The sequence below is a fragment of the Agelaius tricolor genome, unplaced genomic scaffold (assembly GCF_023055355.1).
Source record: "Agelaius tricolor isolate 1412-34295 unplaced genomic scaffold, bAgeTri1.0.p SCAF_18, whole genome shotgun sequence".
Classification (NCBI taxonomy): domain Eukaryota; kingdom Metazoa; phylum Chordata; class Aves; order Passeriformes; family Icteridae; genus Agelaius; species Agelaius tricolor.
The window spans coordinates 18,105,654-18,128,360 of record NW_027269278.1 but is presented as its reverse complement, the minus strand read 5'-3'; the positions used below and the strand labels follow the sequence as shown (position 1 = coordinate 18,128,360).

General features: G+C 53.8%; 1 protein-coding gene across 3 annotated transcripts in view; it reads right to left on the bottom strand.

Moving 5' to 3' along the window:
• The window catches only part of ARHGAP26 (Rho GTPase activating protein 26), a 104,466-nt gene that overhangs the window by 37,228 nt on the left and 44,531 nt on the right, over positions 1-22,707 (bottom strand). For all 3 annotated transcript variants that reach the window (XM_071443668.1, XM_071443669.1, XM_071443667.1), the window contains exons 12-17: positions 15,858-15,894; positions 10,569-10,634; positions 9,803-9,877; positions 5,263-5,350; positions 4,136-4,194; positions 3,309-3,414 (exon numbers count right to left, since the gene is read on the bottom strand). In XM_071443668.1, the coding sequence (XP_071299769.1) occupies positions 3,309-3,414; positions 4,136-4,194; positions 5,263-5,350; positions 9,803-9,877; positions 10,569-10,634; positions 15,858-15,894 (431 nt within the window). The remainder of the gene's footprint in view (positions 1-3,308; positions 3,415-4,135; positions 4,195-5,262; positions 5,351-9,802; positions 9,878-10,568; positions 10,635-15,857; positions 15,895-22,707) is intronic.

The window sequence follows — 22,707 nt, the reverse complement described above, 5'->3', positions numbered from 1 at the left end:
GTGTGGATCAGGGGGTGTGTGGGGCAGTGCCAGCCATGCCAACCCACAGAAGGGTCTGGGAGCCCCACAGAAGGGGTATGAGCCTGGCACCATCTGTGCTGGAGAGCCCGGACTTGCTGCCACAAGAACAAAGCAAAGCTCAGGTGTCAAATTTTGGCCATGCATGAAAAATAATTCCCTAAATGCTTGAAATATAATCAGAGTGAAATCCCCCTGCTCTGCACCTCCACAGCATTGACTCCTGGGTGAGAAAGTACATTACAAAAGAAGAAGGAGACAGGGATGATATTGCAGCTCCACTAACAAAAATGGCAATTTTCTGTAACCAGCTCCACTTCAGCAGCAGCCCTGGCACAGCAACCACCAGCCCAGCAGTACCACAGGCAACTTGTTTCACTTTGACTTATTTGGCATTAAAACAAATTGGTTTAATCACAGAATCCCAGACTTTCCAGCTAAAAGGAGCAGGGATGGGGACAGCTCCTGCTCCCTGGGCCACAGTGAACAATTGCCTGGACATGTGGACATGAGGCAGAAGGCAGCACAAATGGGCTTGGAGATGCAGTAAGAGGCAGAAATTGAAATAATTGTCTATCAAAAGGCTCCTCACTCTGTACCCTGTCTGTGCCTGTTCCTGAGATTTGTCCTCTCCCTCCTCTGTGCCCCTCTTGCTGCACCCCAATTCTGTGGCCCCCAGCTGCCACGGGACCCACCACATGATTCACTGCTGAACCACCTCCAAGGCACTTATCCTGTCTGATACTGGGCTTAATAATTGCTATTTTTGAACATTTCAGCTTTCTTACCAGTTTTATTACTGTTAATAAAAACTGCAGCTTCATCACATGAGGAGCCCCACATCCCCCATCAGTGCAGCAGAGCACGTACACCCCAAAAACAGAAGTCAGAAACCACCCAAGACAGGCTCTTTCTTTACTTGACCGACTCAGCCCAAGTTCTGGTTTTAGTGTCAGAAATCTCCACAGCTAGATTGTGAGAAATATTTTTTTAGCTCATCTGATAAACATGCAAATCTTGATTATTCATACGTTACTTAAAATAAAAAACCCAGACAGAAACAGAGGAGCCAAACCCCTGCAAGCAGGGCAGCCCAGGTTGGCAGGGGCAGCCAGAGGCCCTTGGCTGTGCCCCTGCTGGCTGGGGGTGCCCTGCTCTCAGCAGCACCAGACCCAGCAGGTCCCACCCTCTGCAGCATCCCCCTGGGGCAGCCAGGCCTGTCCCTCCTGCAGCACAGCCCCTCCCTCCAAACATCTGCTGCAGATGTGAAGCTTTCTCTCCATTCTTGTCTTTAATCTGGCTCAGTGGCACTGCAGCCTCAAGCAGCTCTTTCAGAGAGTAATGGACACAAACCCTGGCCCTGGCTGCCCCATGGGCACTCCTGGATCAGGGCATTCCCCGTGGATCAGGGCAATGGGCACTCCTGGATCAGGGCATTCCCCCTGGATCAGGGCAATGGGCACTCCTGGATCAGGGCATTTCCCCTGGATCAGGGTAATGGGCACTCCTGGATCAGGGCATTTCCCCTGGATCAGGGTAATGGGCACTCCTGGATCAGGGCATTCCCCCTGGATCAGGGCATTCCCCGTGGATCAGGGCAATGGGCACTCCTGGATCAGGGCATTCCCCCTGGATCAGGGCACTGCTCCTGGGTCAGGGCAATGGGCACTCCTGGATCAGGGCACTGCTCCTGGGTCAGGGCAATGGGCACAGCTCCGTGATCAGGGGGCTGCTCCTGATCAGAGCCCCAGAGGGATGCTGTGAGCCCTCACCTGGGGCTGGCTGTGGATGCTGTGAGCCCTCACCTGGGGCTGGCTGTGGATGCTGTGAGCCCTCACCTGGGGCTGGCTGTGCCTCTGCCCCCACAGCCCAGGATCCCCCAGGAGTGCCACCAGGGCTGGGGAGCTCAGCAGGCTCTCGCTCCTCAGCTTCCTGCCCTTCTCTGAGATAATTTTTTTCCTATTAAATAACACTATGAGCTGTTTCTCTTCCTAAAATAGCACACACCACCACACACACTGTTTGTTTGGTTTGAATTCCTTCCCCGCTAAAGCAGCACAAACCCCACTGTAAACCTCCACATCTCTACTCCATCACCAGGTTTTTCCTTTAGATGGAAAACACTGCAGCAATTACAGATTCCCTGCACATACAAAATCACTGAATCCCAGAACAGTTTGGATAGGAAGGGACCTTAAGGCTCACCCAGTTCCACTCCTTGCCATGGGCAGGGACACCTCCCACTATCCCAGGGTGCTCCAAGCCCCATCCACCCTGGCTTGGGACACTTCCAGGGACCCAGGGGCATTGCTTCTCTGGGCAATCCCATCTGGCTGATGGGTGCACCTGGAACCACAGGGCCTTGGCTTCAGGCTGTAAATGCAGAAGGTTTGAAACCAACACCTAAACCAGGCATTTGGTTTCTAACAGCCTTGCCAGGGACCCCATGGAGCAGACACAAGATCTGGCGACAAGAAAGCATCTGGAGTTGTGTTTAAGCCTATTTCAAGTATCATCTGTTATTTTTTCTTTTAGACAGATAACTTGGATTCTTGCAGATCTCCTCCTGAGCAGTTATCCCAATTAAGTCATTCCCCAGCTTTCCCAGACCTGCCTCAGCCCTGCTGCTCCTGCAGCACTGGTGCAAACAGCAAGGGCAGGTCCAACCCTGCAGCCTTGAGGCTGCCACGAACACCTGATGATGCTTTCACTTCTAAAACACTAATCAAAGGTTTCCATGGGAACCTGCAAGAGCAGGAAGAAGATAGGAAATTACAGGTCAGCTCTACCACCGAAAGAAAAAAAAATTATCCCATTCCTTCGCCCTCACAAAGTTTCAAGGTAACACAAAAATATTGATTCATCAGGCAGAAAAGGCAGAAAATACGCCCCAGAGCAGTCATTTGTTGCATAAAGAAATCACTTTTAGTCCTTCAATGGCAGGTTTGCTCTGAAACCACGTGAGGAGCTCCACTCTGCCTCCTGGACAGCCTGGGGAGCCAAACCCACTCCAGGCCATCCAAAGCAACACAAGGTTCCCAGGAGGGAATGGTTCCTGGTTCTTCTATGAGGCTGGGGCTGGCTGGGAAGCTCCTGTCCTTCATCCCTCCCTCCCTCATCCTCCCTCCCACCCCTCTCGCTCTCTCGGCCCGCACTTCACTCACATGCGGTTTCCCGTTGCCAACCAGAAATGACTCAACACCACACACACACAAGGAAACTTTTCCACCACTATTAACTTTCAGAGGAAATGGAAAAAGGAGAGAAAAACACATCAGTCATAAACGTACTTTGCCAAATGGTTCATGAGCAAGTGCAGCATCTGCCTGTTTTTCTCCGGGAGCCGATGAACGAGGCTGTGGATCTCCGACACCCTGGACTCCTGATTCTCTAGTTCTGCATGGGGAATAGAAGATGATTTATCTCCACATTAGGGGGTTGTTATGGGAAGAGGCATAACACTGTCCCTGACAGACATCCCAGGGAGCTGCTCCATCCCACAGCCAGGCACTGCAGATGCTGCAGTGAGCTGAGAGCAGACACCACGTGAACAGCATGGTGAGCAGGGCAGGGCTGGATGCAACCAGAGTGATTCCAGGGATGGAATATGGGCACATTCCCATGTTCAGTGTGCCCAGTGCAGGCCAGGCTGGAGCATCTGCTGCTCCACAGGCTGCTTGGGTCCATGGTGCTAAGTGGGAGCTGCTGGAGGAGGCCAGCACTGCCATGGCCAAGGTGCCCTCCTGACATCCCACTCCCATATCCACAGCCTGCATGACTGCCAACAGAAAATCCCCTGCTCCCAGCAAAGCCCCTTCCTCTGGGCAGTGAAGGAGACATGGCCCAAACGTGTGAAGCAGCAGGGAGCCCCTCAAAGCCCCCAGACCCCATGGTGCAGCTCAACAGCAGCCAATGGTCCCAGCCACGGGAGCTGCCAGCGCCGCTTCCGGCACCACCCGCGCTCCCTCCTCCTCTGTCACCCCCAACACCAGCCTGCCCCTGCTCCAGCCCTGCTCTGCTGGCCAGGACACAGCCCCGGGGAGGCAGCAGGGCAGGGGGATGGCAGCCACTGGCAGAGAGGCTCCTCTGTGGGAGCCATAAACACCAACAGACTCACTCGCTGCTTTGATGAAGCTCCTTTGAAACTGGTACATCATCAGGGGCCCCGGGAGCATTCTGGAAGATAAAAAGGAAACAGGCACAAAACACATCTGAGGAACACAATCCACACTGAGAAAGCTTTGCCCCTACAATAAACTCAGCTCCATTTTGAAAAGGGCAGAATTAAGCAACACCAACTCTAATTAATTCCCCCTCAGAAGGAGTAAGATCTATGCAAGGACCTTTGATTTATTCACCACTAAATTAATCTTTAATTTTAGCATTCCTTCAGTAACACAGCTTCAGTGCATTGCTGAGCCCATGACTTCCAAGGAACTTTGAAAATAAATTGAAAAGATAAACAAGCCTAGCTGTAAAACTTTCCCAATCCCCATTCCCACTGTCCCCTCCCACTGCTGCATCCCTTCAGAGGGACACACTGGTGCTGCCCACATTCCTCTTTGCTTAGCCAACAGTTCAGACTCTGGAGCAAAGGTTGCCAATCACGCAAAATTCTGTGATTTTTCTAGGCTGAGATCCACCAGGCTAATTACCCTTATCCCCCTAATTGGATTTAGGCTCTCTCTTGTGCTCCCTCAAACACAACCCAGCACACAACAGTTGCTGAGAGCAAGGAGCTGCGGTCACAACAGGTAGGAGCACGTTGTGGGTAATGAGATGCTGCTGCCTGCCAACACCCAATCCTGTGGGGAAGATCCCCAGGGTGATACTGGCTCGCCTGACACACACAAATCAGAACTACAATAAAGCTCAGCACCAGGTCTGGAAAAGCTCTTCAGCCCCTGCCCTTGCACTGCACTGCCCTCCCCTTCTGCCACGTGCTCAGAAGGTGGAAGTCCTCTGGGAAAAGCTCAGGGAAAAGCTTAAATCAAGGCAGGGGATGCAAGAATGAGCTTTTAAAATCATGTCTGTATAATATGTGCATCTGTCAGAGCTGAATGTGTTCCCCAGATCCTACTCAAACATACTGGAAAGCCAGGGAAAACCCAGAATAAATTCCCTAAGAGCAGTTTCTGCTCTGTTTCTATAAAAATGCTGTTGTTAAGAGTCTGCCATAACAGGCAGTAAAATCCCAGGCCAGCCCCAAACCCTCCTGAAGCCAGGTGAGGCTTTTCTCCTTACCTCAGGTACGTTTTCAGTGCACTAGTAATGGTCTTGATCTCCCATTCTGCACAGATCTCTGTGTCTGTCTCTGTGGCTGTCTTGGGATCTATGGAAAAAGACAAAAAAACAGTAACTGAAGGAAACTGAAGACAATTCCAGGTCATGCCAGCTCAGCTGTGTGGGGAGACCATCACACCCCATTTTATTTGCTATTCCCAGCTCAGGACACATCTGCAGAGGTGTGGGGCTGCAGGACAGGCCAGACTCAGTGACACGGGACAAGAGGAGGAAAAGGGAATCCCCCATCCTGAGCAAGGACAGAAGGACAGGGTAGTGTGGCTTGGAGTGTGCCAGGACAGCAGGCACAGCAGCCCGAGGTGCTCAGGGACAGCAGTGACAGCCAGGCACAGACACAGGGACCAGGGACGCTCCTCCCCACAATGGGCAGCACTGTCACCCTACAGCCACCTCCCCACGCAGCCCTTGGCTGGCAAATACAGCCACAGCCACCTGCAGAGCCACCTGCAGAGCCACCAGCAGGCCAGTGGCAGTGGGCTCAGGCACACCACTGACACCCAGATGGTGACAGCTCGCAGCTGGGGCCAGGAGCACCCGGCCAAGGCCAGGAGCACCAAACTGAAGCCAGGAGCACCAAACTGAGGCCAGGAGCACCAAGGCAAGGCCAGGAACACCAAACTGAAGCCAGGAGCACCAAACTGAGGCCAGGAGCACTAAACTGAAACCAGGAGCACCAAGGCGAGGCCGGGAACACCCAACCAAGGCCAGGAACACCCAACCGAGGCCAAGAACACCAAACTGAGGCCAGGAGCACCAAGGCAAGGCCAGGAACACCCAATTGAGGCCAGGAACACCCAATTGAGGCCAGGAACACCCAACTGAAACCAGGAGCACCAAACTGAGGCCAGGAGCACCAAGGCAAGGCCAGGAACACCAAACTGAGGCCAGGAGCACCCAACCAAGGCCAGGAACACCAAACCAAGGCCAGGAGCACCAAACCGAGGCCAGGAACACCAAACCAAGTCCAGGAGCACCCAGGCAAGGCCATGGAAAGCCCAGCATGGAAGTGCCCCATGTGCTGACCTCTCCTGCCTGGATGCTGCTCCAATGGTCTTTGCTAACTCCATCCTGGCAACTCAGCCAGGATCCTCCCCCAGCTGAGCCCCCCTGTGGGGGTCCCTGTGGGGGTCCCCCCGTGCCAGGTGTCCCTGGGGTGCCAGGGCTCCCACTGTCCCCAAGGCCCAGGGTGACACAGCCACAGCTGCTAACACCGTCTGCTCCCACGGGCTCAGCTCGGGGGCTTTTTGCCTCTTCACAGACACAAATAATGCACCTTTGAGTTTTAAAGCCCCGTGTAAGCATTGGGCAATTTTTAACCTAGTTAAAAGAATGCTGTGAATAGAGCTCAGCTTTCCCTCAGGGCAAAGGGTTTATTTTAATTTAAAAAAACATCAAGAGGCGCTTGGAAAGGTAAATACATAAGAAATGCATATTCACACAAAGATCATGTGTGTCTCAGCAATCACACAAATGACCTCCATCCTCCTGACTCAGTGCCCAGGAAACTTCCTACAGCACTGCCTTTACAAGGAGAGAATTTTAAGATAAGGAGTCAAGATAAGTTTGGCATAGTAAAAAAAATAAAATAAAATAAAATAAACGAACAAAACCCCCTAGAAGCTCCATCATTTTTTTACATGAAACTTTTTACCCAAAGCAGAACAAGCAGTGTGTCTTTGCAAAGGCTCAGCCAGCAGTTTCTAGGCAGGATCATGGAACACGAGGTGAAATTCCACAGTCGGCCCCATGAAAGGGCTCAGAGCAGTTAATCAGCTCCCCTTGACCTTCACATGTATGAGTCTGCAAGGAGCTGCAGCAGCTGCAGCATCTGTCCCCAGGCAGGGGTGCTGTGCCAGCCCTGCCTCCCACAAGGACACCCTTCCCCAGAAACTGGGGCCACGTGGAACCAGGGGCTGGAAAAGCACCCACAGCCACGGGCAGCATTAACCCTGCAGCTGCTTTTTGCTGCCAAGCCCTGCTCTGATGCCTCTCACATTTCTCCAGGGTGAGGGGCACAGCCTGGGGAAGCACCTCATCACCCCAGTGGGATTATCCTGGAGAGGCTTCCCAACAGCCTCAGGGATGACACATCCCAGCAGTGAGGGGCTGGAAGGAGCCCCACTCCCAGCTCTTATGGCAAAGGAGCAAGAGCAGATCAGATGCTGTAACTCACCTTCTGCAGAGTTCAGACCTGCTGGGGCCCCAAAGTGCCACAATAAACCCTCTCATGGGAGCTCCCACTGATGAGAGTTTGGTTATTTGTGGGGTTTTGTCCCATTATTTGTCCTCATTTTGATGGCACATGGTACCAGTGAATGCTGGGGACAGGATCTGCTCCCCACCAGCCCTGGCATCACCCCAGTCCAGACCCCAGCAAGATCTGCCCTGAAACCCAAGCCAGGGGCTGGGGCTGCCCCTGCCCCAGCAGTGCCCTCCTGCAGGACACCCTGCCAAAGCCCTCCCCAGCAGTGCCCTGACAGCAGCTCAGGGAAACTCGATCTTTTTGCCATTTCAGCTGTATGTGAAGCAGTGAGGCTGCCCACATTCATTTCTAAATATAAGGGAAACCTGACAGTGGGAGCACAGTTTGGCTCCTCCATTCACGAGGAGCCCGAGGGCAGCGGGAACAGATGGGGTTTGACAAGGGACACGTTTCCTGTGACACTGACTCCACACACAGCCCAAACACCGGGGGTGATGGAGATTTAATCCCCCACAATTTGGAGAAATTATGGGGTCATGGGTTTGCAGAGCACCCCAAGGATGGACAGACACCATGGGGGATTCCCAAAAGGGGTCCCACTGCCAGCCCTGCCTGCCTCCAGCAGGGCTTCCAGCCCCACCAAGCCAGGAGGACACACCAGGACAAAGGAAAAGCACCAGCCATTTATCACCTCCTTATGAGACACAGGGGCGACAGCTGAGTGGCTTCAGTGGCTGAGGAGATAATGGATGCTGGATGCTGTCCAGAACTGAATCCCTCCCAGCTCTGCAGAGCTCCTCACCCAGGCCAGTTCTGCCATCTGTCACAGCCTGGGGACTGACACCAGCACTGACACCTCTGTGACAGGAGAAGGGGGCCCGTGGCCCTGCCACCTGTGGGATGTGGTGTTGAGCATCACTGAGCTGTGACCTGCCAGGACCTGCCCCGGGGCACCAAGCCAGCCTGTTCCTGTCAGCAGAGCTCCTGGCCCAGGGCTGTCCCTGTGCCACCCTGTGTGCCCCAGGACAGCGCTGGCTCCCCACAGCCCTGGGCTGCAGGGCACCTTCACATGCCCAGCCTGTGCCAAACCCCTCTAATAACAGCACCAGCCACCAGTCCCGTGACTGCAGTGAACTTTCCAAATGCCACAGGAGCAAAGAGGTGCCCTGCACCCAGATTTGGAGCTGTGCCCTCCCACTCCAGTCACCTGCATTATCTGTTTTCCACAGGTTAACACTGACAGCTGTAACAGCCACCGTGGGCTTTGCTCACTGAACACCTTAATGGTGGGAAAAGAAGGAGGAATTGGAATAGGAGAAGGGAAAGATGTTGAAACACGACAGATGAAAAACCTGCAAGAAGAAATATGCAGAGAATGGAGCACTGGAGTTTTGTGAGGACAAGGAAAAGGAAATCATGTAGAAAAGGAAAGACAGTAAGTGAAGGGAAAGAAGATGACCAGAAATGCCACGCATTTTCCCCAAGGAGTAACAAACACATTCAATAGGGCACTAACAAATTAGTGAGCATTTGTTTCCCTATTCCTGCAGCTATTTCATCTGTGGTTTTGCCAAGTCTGAGCAGCATCACACAGGACTGGCCAAGGGCAGCTGCCCTGCTCCAGCCCAGCTCTCTCTTCCACTGTTGTGTCTCAGGCATGTCTGGACAGATGGACAGACTGGTCCAGGGCTGCAGCTGTGGGATGGAAATGCTGCCTGTGAGGTCAGGGCTGAAATGGTCCTGTCCCCACAGCCAGAGCAAACCTCTGCTGTGCCAAGAGCCAGCAGCTTGGAGCATCCAGAACTGCAGGATCCAAGGCCCCAGTCACGAGGGAAACACATGCTGGAAAACTCTGGGCAAGGCTGAGATAAACAGGCACAAGAAAGTCCGTGGGGAAAGCAAGAACAGCCACAGGCAGCATGCAACATCCAGAGAAAATAATTTCAAAGGGTGCTGGGAACAAGGGGGCAGGTAGGAGATGAAAAGCCAAAGCTTTCAGCTATTTCTTTGAAGATTTTGGTTTGCATTTGGGAAGGCTGCCAGAGCTCAGAGCATGTGTGAGCAGGACACCAGTGACTGCAGCAGGACCTGGTGAAGCCAGTCCCACACAAGTCCTACCTTCAGACCTGCCCACGGTGCCCAGGACCTCCCGGCCTCGACACGGTCCTAAGGGCACAGTCAGCACCATTAGGGACCCTGACAGGAGCCCCTGCTCCTGCTTGGCAAGGCCTCAAAGCAGCACAGCCCGCCTGCCTTTACCAAATTCCAGGCACTCACCCATCAAGATGCTCAGCAGCTTCTGCACCCTGGAGTTCACCCCCACGATCCGGTAGAGCCCCTGCTCATTGATCCCTGGGAAAACAAGGAACCTGTTAGCACAAGGTCACAAGAGCTGCTGAGGTTACTTCCACTTCTTTGCCTTCTCAAATAGCAAAGCCAATGAAACTTTCTCACCTGTCAAATACAAAGCCACAGAAGATGGTAAAATTTGGGGTTAATATCAAGGTTATCATGAATCCTTTCATTAGAAGTGTTACCCCCAGTTAGCTCAGGAACAAGGATCTAAGGACACTTTTCCTCCTTCCCACAGCCATGGCAGCCCCATGCAGGATCTGCACTTAACCAGGGCAATCTGGGAAAATTTTACTGTGTTAAGTCCTTGAGGTTGAGGTGTGAGCCTTTTGCATCTGACCTCCCTCTGCAGGGCTGGGACAACCCCACTGTGTACAAGGAGCCTCACAGAGGCTTTGGGGACACAGTCCCACATGAGAGGACGTGCTTGGCAGCATTCCTGCAGGAAGGATGCTGAACACCCCCTTTGGTCCTGTCCCAGGGTGTAATTTGCTCACTCTGCCCCATGTCTGTGAGTCCTGCTGGCCCAGCCGTGGGGCAGACGCTTCTCTCATCGGCCCCAGCACGTCATGGGCTCATCTGATGTGGGTCCCAGGGCTCATGAATCATTGTGTCCATGAAAAGGGCAGGAAAGCAACTGCTCCACTGCCAGCAGCTGCCCCAGAGCAAGCCCAGCCCGAGGCTGCCCTACCTCTTGTTTCCACAGCGTGGATGCACTTCTTGATGATGCTGAAGCCGATGCTGTCCAGCTGGGCAGCTGCAGGGGAAGGGCAGAGAGCAGGGTGAACAGCTGGCAGGGCAGGCCCTCACAGGGAGCACCAGGCTCCTGCTGAACCATCCCAGCAATGCACCACTGCCCAGACCAGCAGGAGATAAATGAGGCCAGAAAACACAAGTACAGCAGCTTGTACCAGCTGTAACCCGGGCGAACACAGACACTGATCAGCATTCCAGCCTCCACATCCCTCTGAACCAAGCCCTGGGCTCTGCCAGGCATCCACCACTGCAGATGGACAAAATTAATTTAGGATCAAGGTGAGATAACCCAAATTTGTCTGGAAAGTTGACAACGGGTTGCTTGGAAAGAAATGAAATTGGGCATTTGGACACAACAAATCCCTGAAAATGGCACATGAGGTGTCTTGCTTCTGCCCAAGAGCGAGAGCTAAAAGACAAGAGTGAATGGGATGTACAACTCAATTCACCTGTGCCAATGCAAGTTTTCACTTCTAAATTCAAGGAATTACTAATCCAGGGACCCCAACACCTGCCGGAAGAATTCACCCTACAGAGAGCTTTCCACCACTGCCTGGAAAACACTGCCAACAGCCAGCTATTTGTTCTGGAAAATTAGTTCCTCCCTAGAGAAAGGTCTGGAAAACCTTCCACAGGGCAGGAGCCCCTCAGGGAAGGGTGGGCAAAGGCTCCAGACTCCAGGAATGCTGTGATGGGGGAGACACAGCTCGTTCAGTGCAGGGCAGGGAGCTGAGCCCAGGCTGGCAGCGCCCTCTGCAAGGCACGAGCAGCTCCCCTCCTTTGCATTCCCTGCTCCCCTGCCCCATGGGCAGCTGCCAGCTCCCAGCCCTTCCTAAGCCCTTGCTCTGAGCCCTCTGCTGGGGCTGGGCTTTGTCTGGTGAGTGGCACGAGGACCCACAGCAGTGCAAAGGAAAACAGCTCCATTCTGTTTTTCTGGGCAAGCAGGCTGCAGTGCTGAGCCAACACAAGCACACGAGTGCAGGATGGCTGTGCCACAGCACGTGAGGACAATGCAGAGGCTGCAGGGCCCTTTGCTGGGCACCCTCAGGGCTCCCAGCATGGATGCAGCAAAAACCCAAGGTGCCATCATCCATCAGCAGGGCACAGCTGCCATTCCCAGACCACTGACAAACACAAGGGGACCTGAGCAGCTCAAAACCATGCTGTGCAAACTGTCTTGCTGCAGCAAACCCAGCTCAGCAGGCCTGATCAGCCTTGGCTTGGCACAGTGTGACCCCGACCTGTGGGCATCCCTGTGTGGTGCTGACAGTGTGGATCACTGCCTCAGGCTCTCTGCCAGCACACCCCACAGATCAGCAGGTTTCCCTCAGCCCCTTGCATGTTTGGGCCCCTAAGGCCAGGCTGGACAGGGCTTGGAGCAACCTGGGATAGTGCAAGGTGTCCCTGCCCACAGCAGGAACTGGATCAGCTTCAAGGTCCTTTCCAGCCCAACCTATTCCATGATTCCATAACCCTGCAGGGCCCAGCACCCCAGGGCCAGGCAGGGCTGGGATCCCCCCTCCCTGCAGCAGCAGCAGCAGCAGCAGGAGGAGACCCAGCAGTGCCTCTGGATGAAGTGACCTGGCATAATCCCCCTGAGCAGATGAACAAGCTCTTCCACTCACTGTCAAGCTCTGGATCAGGAAAGGTTGGGGATTTATTTGCAGTAGTTATATCCAGAAATAATATCTGATTAAATTTCCAAAGTGCCTTTATTCATCCTTAAACTTAACTTCTAATGAGCATTGTAAAAGCTTGGTTTCCCTTCTCTCAGAGCATCTGCTCTTTATCTCAGCCATTTACCACATGATTCAGTTCAGCAATGGCCCAGATCAAAGGCAGATCTGGACCTGCTGCTGTCCAGATCACAGATCCATGGAATCATCTGGGATTCCATCTGGGATCACAGATCCATGGAATCATCTGGGTTTGAAAAGCCCCCAAGGTCATCAAGCCCAAGCATGTCCCCAGCACCAACCTCTGTCCCCAGGAGCCACATGGCTGTGAAACCCCTCCAGGCATGGGCACCCCTGCCCCGGCCAGATGTGCCAAGGCTGGACAGCCCTTCCAGAGCAGAAATCCTCCCTTGCCTTCCAATCTGAGCTGTCCCTGCCAGGCTGAGGCCAAGTGGAAGAGCCTCCCTTGAGCTCTCCGTGCCCAGGGCAGGTGTGAGGCTCAGCTCCAGGCCACCACACGTGTGCAGGCTCTTCCTCCAGCAGCAGCAGCTGCCCTGCCCAGGCTGGGACCCATCCAGAACATTTCACATCAGCACAGGGGACGCACACACCTGGACAGCAGCTGCTCCCACACGCCCCCACGCTCACCTGACCTTCAGCAGCATCACATTCCAAGGGCTACTCAACTGCTCTCATCCCATTCTATTTTTGCCTGGCAGATTATTTCTATTTAATCCATTAATTCCCTCCCTTCACACTGGTGTATGACACATCAGTGTCAAGGGAAGGGGACAGGGGCTGGATCAGCTCTGTCAGCCTGGCTCCAGCTGTGGGGCAGGGCAGGGCAAGGTCAAAGCAGCTCCTCTGCCTCCCCACCACACTGGGCCACGCAACCACCTCAGGCTTGAATTCTTTCAAAGACATTTTGGAAATAAGAACCACAGAGGAGGGGGGGAATCATGAAGCAGAGACCAGAGGAATGAGCTTTCAAGTCTCACCAGAAATGAGTTTTCAGGGCTCTAACTACCAGTGAGCTGCCAAGATTGGGAAAGGAAGATTGAGGGTCAGATTAGGTTAGAGAAATGGAAGAAATTTTTTACAATGAGGGTGGTGAGGCCCTGGCACAGGGTGCCCAGAGCAGCTGGGGCTGCCCCTGGATCCCTGGCAGTGCCCAAGGCCAGGCTGGACAGGGCTGGGAGCAAACTGGGACAGTGGGAGGTGTCCCTGCCATGGCAGGGAGGGGAAGAGAGGAGCTTTAGAGCCCTTCCAACCCAAAATATTCTGTGATTCCATGACTGTGATTGCTGGGAAGGGCCAGAGCACCCAGAAAAGGGCACAGCAGACAGGACAGCCAAAGAGACTCAGCAGTGGATGTGGAAGATGGAGAGTGAAATGGTGAGGAGGAAGGGAAAGGAGGAATTTCGTGCTGTTCCATGCAATGAGCACAAATGGCCTGGAGGATTTGTTTCCATGGAGCAGGGCAAGTCCTCCTGGTTAGCAAAGTACAGCATCTAAATTGCCCTGGCCCCAATGGCTCAGTGACAGCACTCAGCCCCTCTGGCAGCCTCCTCCCCCTGCACAGCACACCAGGTACATCACCCACAGCCCCACGGCCATCTGGCCACACAGCAGGACAGAAAACCCAGGAGCTCTGCAAAACCACAGAGTCCTGAGAGTGCCAGCAGAGCACTGGGAGGCACTGCCAGGCCCCAGAGTCCAGGCAGGAAGCAGAGGTGTGGAGGCTGCCAGGGTCAGGAACTGCACCCAGACCCACTCCATGCCCACACTGACTGCAGGCCCTGCAGGAAAGCCTGGATCAAGGGCTGCTGGCAGCCAGGCAGCCTGCAGCTGGATCCATTTCTGAGGGCCTGGGGAGCAGGCAGAGTTCTGAACAGGGACTCGGTGAGGCTGCAGCAGCCAGCCCTGTGCACACACACACCAGCCCTGTGCACACACACACCAGCCCTGTGCACACACACACACCAGCCCTGTGCACACACACACACACCAGCCCTGTGCACACACACACCAGCCCTGTGCACACACACACACCAGCCCTGTGCACACACACACCAGCCCTGTGCACACACCAGCCCTGTGCACACACACACCAGCCCCCTGCACACACCAGCCCTGTGCACACACACACACACCAGCCCTGTGCACACACACACACCAGCCCTGTGCACACACACACCAGCCCTGTGCACACACACACCAGCCCTGTGCACACACCAGCCCTGTGCACACACACACCAGCCCTGTGCACACACACACACACCAGCCCTGTGCACACACACACACCAGCCCTGTGCACACACACACACACCAGCCCCCTGCACACACCAGCCCCAGCCCAAGCAGAAGGTTCAGAAACACCTCCAGCCAGGGGTGCTCCCAGAACCAGGGAGCACACACAGGGACAGACAGGGAGGGCCATTCTCATTTTTGAGCGAGACCAAATGGTCTCCTGAGCACAGCAGCAGGTACAGAGCTGCGTGCAGGGACCCAGAGCACTGACAGCTCATGGAGCTGAGTCACCCTGGGCTCCCACCCCAGGGGCAGTGGCCACGCTGCCCTGCCCAGCTCAGCACAGCCCTGGGCTCTGCTGCACCACCTGGGAGGCACAGAGCAGGTGACCAGGCAGGAAAGGAGGGATGTGCAGCTGATGGCAGAGAGGGTCAGAGGGAAGGGGAAACCACAGAGGGGGCAGAGACTGCTTTGTGCAAGGGATGGAATGGGTGTGAGGAACATCAGCTGCAAATTATACCAGTTACTGAGAGAGAAATGCTGGGGCTGCAGAGGAAAATGGCGTGTCTGAAGCAGCCCCAAAATGAACCAAGCACTGAACAGCAACCCAGGCCTGGCCCTGCCTGGCTGCTGGCTCTGAGGGAAGGAGGGAAGGGACTGGGGCTGCAGAATTGCAGTTATGGCAAATCCAACCTACTGGGAAATGGCTCAATTAAGGGTTTTAAAACACAGGACATAAGAGGCAGGACCAGGTGCAACTGCTCCTCTAGGAAGAAAAACAAGTGCTTTCCTGACCCAGAGCTTTGATTGCCTGAACCACAATAAAAAGATTTTTATTTTTAAGGGCTCTTGTTGACAATCTTGACAAGGCAGGACCTCCTTGCTCCTGTATTTCTGCTCCAATTCCCCCTTGGAAAGACACACTCACCCTGCACATTCTGGCTCAGAGACAAGAGCTGCTTGGTCCCAGGTGTCACCTGATCCCTGCTGAACTTCAGGAGAGGCGCCCAGGCCACCCTGCAGTGCCATTGGGGTGGGGACACGGTGTGGGGCAGGAGGGGACACACCCTGGGGGATGCAGGGCCTGCCTGGCACTGCTCCCCACAGCCCAGGTCCCACCTGCAGGTTTCTGCCCCTGGTCCCTGCTGGGTGCCACACTCGGCTCTCCCTGGGGTCCCCACATTGAGCCCTGCCAGCCCCCAGCCCTGGGGAGCCCAGCCCAGTGTCACCAGCATCTCCTGCTGACCCTCCCACAGCTCAGCCACCTTCAGGGGCCAGGCTGGACAAGAAATACTCACTGCCTTCGCTCTGGTTGTCCTTGTTGGAGTTGTACACCTGCAAAACACAAGCAGAAAGCCTTGTGAAGACCCTGGCTGCAGTGGTGCCACCACAGCGTGGCTGCTGCCAGCAGCCAGGTCCCCAAACACCACCACGACCTCCTGCACACAAATGTTGGGCTGGCCCAGCTCTGCAGTTAAATATAATAGCTCTCTTTATTTAAAATACTGCCTAGGAATGCTCTTAAAATGAAAGAATGCAAATGGGATGGACCAGGTAAAAACAGAAATTAGAGGCTTCTAAACAAAATGGAGGTGGGGTTGGACTGGAGCGCCTTTAAAGGTCCCTTCCAACCCAAACTGTTCCATGATTCTGACTCCTCTCCTGCAAGGCACACACAGAGGATGTAAACTCAGAGCAAAGCAGGCAATTCCCTTATGGGCACTGCAGGAGCCCCTGGTAGGTGCAGCTGGGGCAGGGAGCAGGCACCACCCTCCTCAGGTACAGCCTGAGCAAACAAGTCAGGTAAAGAGAAGAGGAAAAGAAATGTCCTTAATGCAGAGAGCACAAGCAGTGCAGCAGGATGAGGCACTGAGTGCACCCAGCACTGCTCCCAGCACAGCCACACCAGGGCTCCATCCCATCCCAAGCCTCTCCAGCCTTCCAACATCCACACTCCTCCTCCCACCCCATCACCTCAGCTTGGCTGCTGGAGAGCAAAGGGACATCTCAGTGGACACAATAAAAAGGGAAAACACTGGCAGAAGGTTTTAATCCCCATGTGAGGGCACTTTAAAAGCCCAGGATAATACCAACAGCAGCTGTAAGAAGATCAGCCCTCAGACAGGTTGTATTTCTGCAGCTCAACAGAGTAAAATGGTTTAGAATAATCCTCCAGTGCTCAGAGTGCCAGCAGGAGCCCTCCCACACAGCCCAGGGCTCCAGCAGCAGCCTGGATGTGGCTGAGGGGGCACAGGAGCAGGACACAAGGCTGCTGGGGCTCTGGGGAGCAGGGCTGGGAGCCCCCTGCAAGGGGAGCTGCCTGCATCACATGCTGCCTCCCAAAATAGCCAGCAGGGCAAGCCTCCAAAGGCCATGTTGATAGCAACACCCAGCAGCAACGGGGGGAGGCTGAGGGCAGGGCTCTGCTGCAGCCATCCCAGCCCTGGCACCAGGGGTGCTCTGTGCTTCCCCAGGGTCCCTGCTGGGGTCCCTGCCCCAGGAGCTCCAGGCCTGGGGAGCTGCCTGGGGTGCTCTCAGGGGGTCAGAGCCAGGCTCGGGCACTGCTGGCACTGCTGGCACTCCCTGCTGCTCACCCCAGCACCAAACCCAGCCAGCACCCTGTGTGTCACAGGGCGTGTGTCACGGACACGTCTTAGGAAAAATCCTTCTTGATAGGATTGTTCTCCTGAGAAGCTGAGAGGCCTCAGAAATGAAATGTAACCAATGGTTATCTGCTGCTGTGGAATGCAACAGGTGCATCTTTGATTGATCTCATGTGGTTGTTTCTAATTAATGGCCAATCACAGTCCAGCTGTCTCAGACTCTCTGGTCAGTCACAATCATTCCATTCCTTGCTATTCCTTGCTGGCCTTCTGATGAAATCCTTTCTTCTATTCTTTTAGTACAGTTCTAATATATCATTTTCTTTTAATATAATATATATGATAAAATAATAAATCAGCCCTCTGAAACATGGAGTCAAGATTCTCGTCTCTCCCCTGCTCCTGGGACCCCTGTGAACAGCAGCACAGGCATGCCAGCAGCAGGGCACATAAACAGATCCCTTCCCTGGAGGTGACCCAAACCCAGGCCACTCCTGAGCTGGGCACCAGCTGGAGCACGGCAGGACACCTTGGACCAGCTCCACCACCCAGCACGTGCTCAGGGAAGCACAAATCCAGTGGAGCAGCTCAAAGCTGGGCTTTGGGCAGGGACTGGCCCCTCCAAGGAGCTCCTTCCCTGTCCCCCTCCCAGGACACCTGGCTGTGTGACACCAGACCAAGCAGAGAGGATTGTTTGCAGAGAAAATCCATCAGCCACATCTGGCAAGTGGGGGATGATTCAGCAGCAAAAGCAGCTGCAGTCAGCAAGAGAGTTCTCCTCTAGGAACAGTGTTTATATCAAGAAAATTAAATAAGTGGGAAGAGGGAAGGAAAACACCCGCAGGCTCCCCGGGCAGCAGTGCCCCAGCACAGCCAGCCTTGCCTAGGGAAGTTCTCCCTCCAGCCTCAGAGCCTCTTCTGGGGGCTCAGCCTGTCACTCACAGTCACCAAACCTGGCATCACACACAGATCTGTGCCCTGGCTCACCCCCAGGTAACACCAAACACAGCCAAGGGTCAGGCTTGGAGCAGCCTGGGAGGTGTTCCTGCCCATGGCCTTAGGGTCCTTCCAACCCAAACCATTCCAACTCCTAGCACAGCACAGCAGCTCCAGGAACACCCTCTGCCTGCACATTTGCTCTTCCAGTCTGGATCCATGAAACAGCAGAGGTTGTTATCACCAGAGGCTGCTCTTAAAACAAGGGAAAAGGGCAGACAAGGAAACACAATATGCCTTTGCCATTAATTGCAAAGTGTGCACACAGCAAGAGGGAAGTTTCACACAAAGGTCAACAGCAGCCATAAAACACAGAGATACTGCCACCCTACACCCTTCTTATCAAGGACAAACCTTTTATCCCTTGTCTCTGTTAATCCTCTAACACAGCTCCACACCAGCAGGGTTTTAGCCATGCCCCAAGTCTGTAATATTCCTTCCTTTTTCAAAAATACTTCTCCTATTCTGCCTCAAATCTTTTAGAGGGAGATTTTTCTGTAAGAGAAAGTTTCCAAGTCTGAGGAAAGGGCTGCTGTGTAAGAGCTCCAGGATGAGGCTCCTCCAGTGGCCCAAGGGTCACCCCTGCTCTGCTGGGCCCCTTGGGCTCGTGCCTTGGCAAAGGTTCTCCTGCCCAGCCTGGCCCTAGGATGCTGATATTCCACTCCTTCCAAAACAGCTCTGATAACAGGCAGGGCTTAAAGCACAAGATGCACTTGAAGATTCAGTCTCATACACGTGAGTGGATCAATCTCCCCCCAGGAAAAGGTGCAGAATCCTACAGAGGTTCTTGCTATTCCCACAGCACACACAGCACTGAGCCCAGGGCTGCTGCAGCACCTCTGTCCTGGGAGAGACGGGCTGGGAGCACCTTGGAAAAGCTCTTCTGAACCCTCTCCCACACAGCTGCCAAGGCTGGATTTGATTTCCCCTGCCCTCACCTCCTCCCTCTCAGATGTGTTTGCACCATTGCCATGCCCAGGCTGCGGCTGCCTCTCCCAGCCAGCCCTGGGCCAGGGCAGCACGGGGGGACAGCACAGTGCCACTGCCAGGGTGACAGCATCCAGCACACAGCTCTGAGCTGCGCCCAGCACAGGGCAGGCAGGAGCTCTGCACACACACACACGGCCCAGCACAGGCCAGACAGTAAAACACCAATAAATGAGTGTATTTTTATGCCCACACGCTGTTTGTCCTGTTGTTAACACACTCTGGAGGAAACAGCCCCAAACCCACCCAGAGAGTGGCTCGTGAAATAAAAAGCTTCTTTCACTTTCCAGCATTAGTCACTGACAAAGGGTGGGAAATCAGAGGGAAGAAACATTGCTGGGAGGTGAAGGGGCTGTGGCCCGTGGACACGTGTGGGAACAGGCTGGGTTATAAAACTCCCAGAACTGGGACCAGTGACTAACAGGGAGACAAATCCCTGCCCTGCAGCACTGCCATGCTTCAGCACCTCACTCTCACTAATTATTCCCTTTTGATTGTATTTCCAGAGCCAAAATATTCTCCCAGGCAGTTTCAGAAATTATGTGTATAGAAACAATATTTATGGAGATAGTACAAAACTTACAGACCTTGATGTCTTGTACTTAGTTTTCTAAACTCCTACTGCAGATGATCAAATATCCTGAACAAAACCAGATTGTATAATTTTTTTTAGCAGAAGCCACTGCTGCTTCATTCCTGCAGGGTAATTGCTGTCTGGAAGCTTAAAGAAGACCTTTGCAAGCTATTATTGAAAAATTCCAAGATGCATCTGTAAGTAATCCAAAAAGATAAATTTTATGAGAGCAGTTACAACTCATGACTACTTTGACACTTGCACTATGCTCAATTATGAACTTGATATTTAAGATAATTCATCAAAGAACCAGTTATTTCCTTTGCTGAGACATTTCACCAAATGCACGCTTTGTTTTGCAGAGGAAATGGTTTTATAGGGATGATTAAGAGCTCTGAGATGCTGGAGGGTGTGGCAGAGGAACACATGGCCCGGGAGGCAGCTCCCTGCTCCCCTGGAGCCCAGGGATGAGCTGGGGTCACTCACACACCCCCACTGCTGGCTCCTGGATCCACGTCCCCAACTCCTCATGGACCAAAGCCTGGGCAGGAGCAGCAATGCAGGTGCTGCACCTGCTCCTGCCCCCTCCAAATTCAGTCCTGCCACTACCACGCAGCCCAACACTGGAGCTGTGCATCATGCAAACGTCAGCTGCGGATTTTCCTCATCAGAAACCCTTTGAAAGACACCATCTGGAGCCTCAAACACTCCTACAGCCACTGACAGCCACCATCTGGAGCCTCAACCACCTCCACAACCACTGATGGCCATCACTGAGAGCCGAAAATACTCCTACAGCCACCAAGAGCCACCATCCAGAGCCTGAAACAGCCCTCAGACAGCATCCAGGGCCTGAAACATCCCTCAGACACTACCCAGAGCCTGAAACATCCCTCAGACACCATCCAGAGCCTGAAACAGCCCTCAGACACCACCCAGGGCCTGAAACAGTCCTACAGCCACTCCTCATCATCCGATGCACTTCCTGCTTGCGCACAGATAAATCAAGAAGAATTCAACCCATCAGTTTTCCAACCTGATCCTAAACAAACTTTGCACACATGATGTGCAAAGAGCAAATGGGTATGAGAATGGTTTGGGATGACACTGGGCTGTGGGAAAAGAAAAGGAAAAGGAAGTAGCTGGGGTTGGAAGGGGAACTACAAAAAGATGATGTTGCACAATTTCATTTTTATTTCCTCATTTCAGAGGTCACGCTGTTGCCCATGGTGCTCATTAACCTCCACAAGACATGGGCTATGATTTCCTAAGGCACTTGCTTCATTTCAAGTTTCATTCACTTTCCTTTAAAGCTTAAAATCCAAAATGGCCCAACCTAAGCTGCATCCCTTGGAGGCTGCACAGTGTTCAGCACAGTTCCCAAAATCCTTCAAATTCCAACACTGGAATGAAATTCTGCCTGATGGCTAAAATCTAGAGGAAAGGATTGCCCAGCTGCTCAGAGGAAAGAGGGGTTTAAGGGAAGCACTGAGAGCAGGAGGCCAGCAGCCCTGCTTTGCAGAGAGGGGGATCTCCATGGAAGGAGGATTTCAACTCCAAGCCCTGGCCTGGAAGATTCCACCTCACACTCCCTTCCCTGGTGCTGGGACCTTCCCTCCCAGCCAGAGTTTCCATTTGGACTCTCAGAATGGGCCAGTCCTGCCAGAGTTCCCTGGTCTCCCTGGGGGAGAGGGGTGTTTGCAAGGTCCAGAGCAATGGGAGGAAATGCTGCAGTGTTATGCAATTTCCTTGTGATTCATATTCAGAAATCCTCAAAACAGCCAGGAATGAGTCTTTCAACTTTCAGCTCAAGAGATGCACAAGCCCAAGGGGTATAAATAGATATGACATTCCCTCAGAACTGGTAGCCTAAGTGGCTTCCCAGCCACGCTGGGGCAGCCTGGGGAGCCATGGGCAGGAGGAGCATAGACATTCCACATGAGTGTTTTGCAACCCTTTTATAAGGGCAAATGGACTGAAGAGCAGAGCTCCAGCTGGAGTCTGGCCACCCTGACTGACTCAGCTGCTGCTGGGTGTCTGCAGCACCCAGAGCACCCCAGAGAGCCCTGCCTGAGCAGGGAGAGCTGGGGACCCCACACATCCCTCCCCACACCTCACCTGCCCTGCAACAGAAGGAACAAGCCCTTCCTCTTGATGCCTTTCTCACAAGGGCACCAGGGATGTGCCTGATGGTGTCCCCACAGTCTGCAGCCTGTCCTGCAGGGCCCTCCACGGGCACAGGGGTGGCCAGAGCAGGGCTGGAGCTCTGGCACCAGAGATCCCCAGAGTGGGGCAGGGGGGCACCCTGTACCCTGTCCTGCAGCAGCAGGGAAGGGCTCAGAGCAAGGATGGAGAGAAGGAAGGAGAGAAGAGGGAGGTGGACCCTCCAGACCTGCCCCTGAGCTCAGCACTGTGGAGCTGCTTCCCTGGGACACAGCCCTGGAGCAGCATCCCAGCAAAGCCCGTGTACAAAAAGCCTGTTTCCTTGTTAAAAGCAGGACACCTGGCAACCTTGATGAAATCAACCCTTGTTTCTGGCTCTGCCTTATCAACCCTGTTCTATTTCTGTCTGAGAGCCAGGTTTTCGTACTACAAGCAGGATTTTCAGAGCTAGACTACACTGTGTTGTGGTTAGAAATAACCTGCCCTGCTCTGAGAGCCAGAAGGATATAGATAGGAGTATGATCTCTCCCAGCCCACATCCCTGCAAACCTCTCTGCAGCAGGAGGGGAAGGAAAATTCTGCCTTACTTTCCCAAGTGGAGAACTTGGCAGGGCAGCAGAAACCCACTGTGAAATGCTGGTTTATGTCATGCAGACGAAGCTGTTCATTTGGAAGAGGGTGGCCAGGGACCCTGGCAGCTCCTTCCTTCCTTCCTTCCTTCCTTTCCTCCCAACCTACTGTTCATCACAGTCAGAGCCATCTCCCACCTCGTGTCCCCCTTTCTCTCTCCTGCTCCTTCCTTCCAACATAAATTCCAGCTTCAAA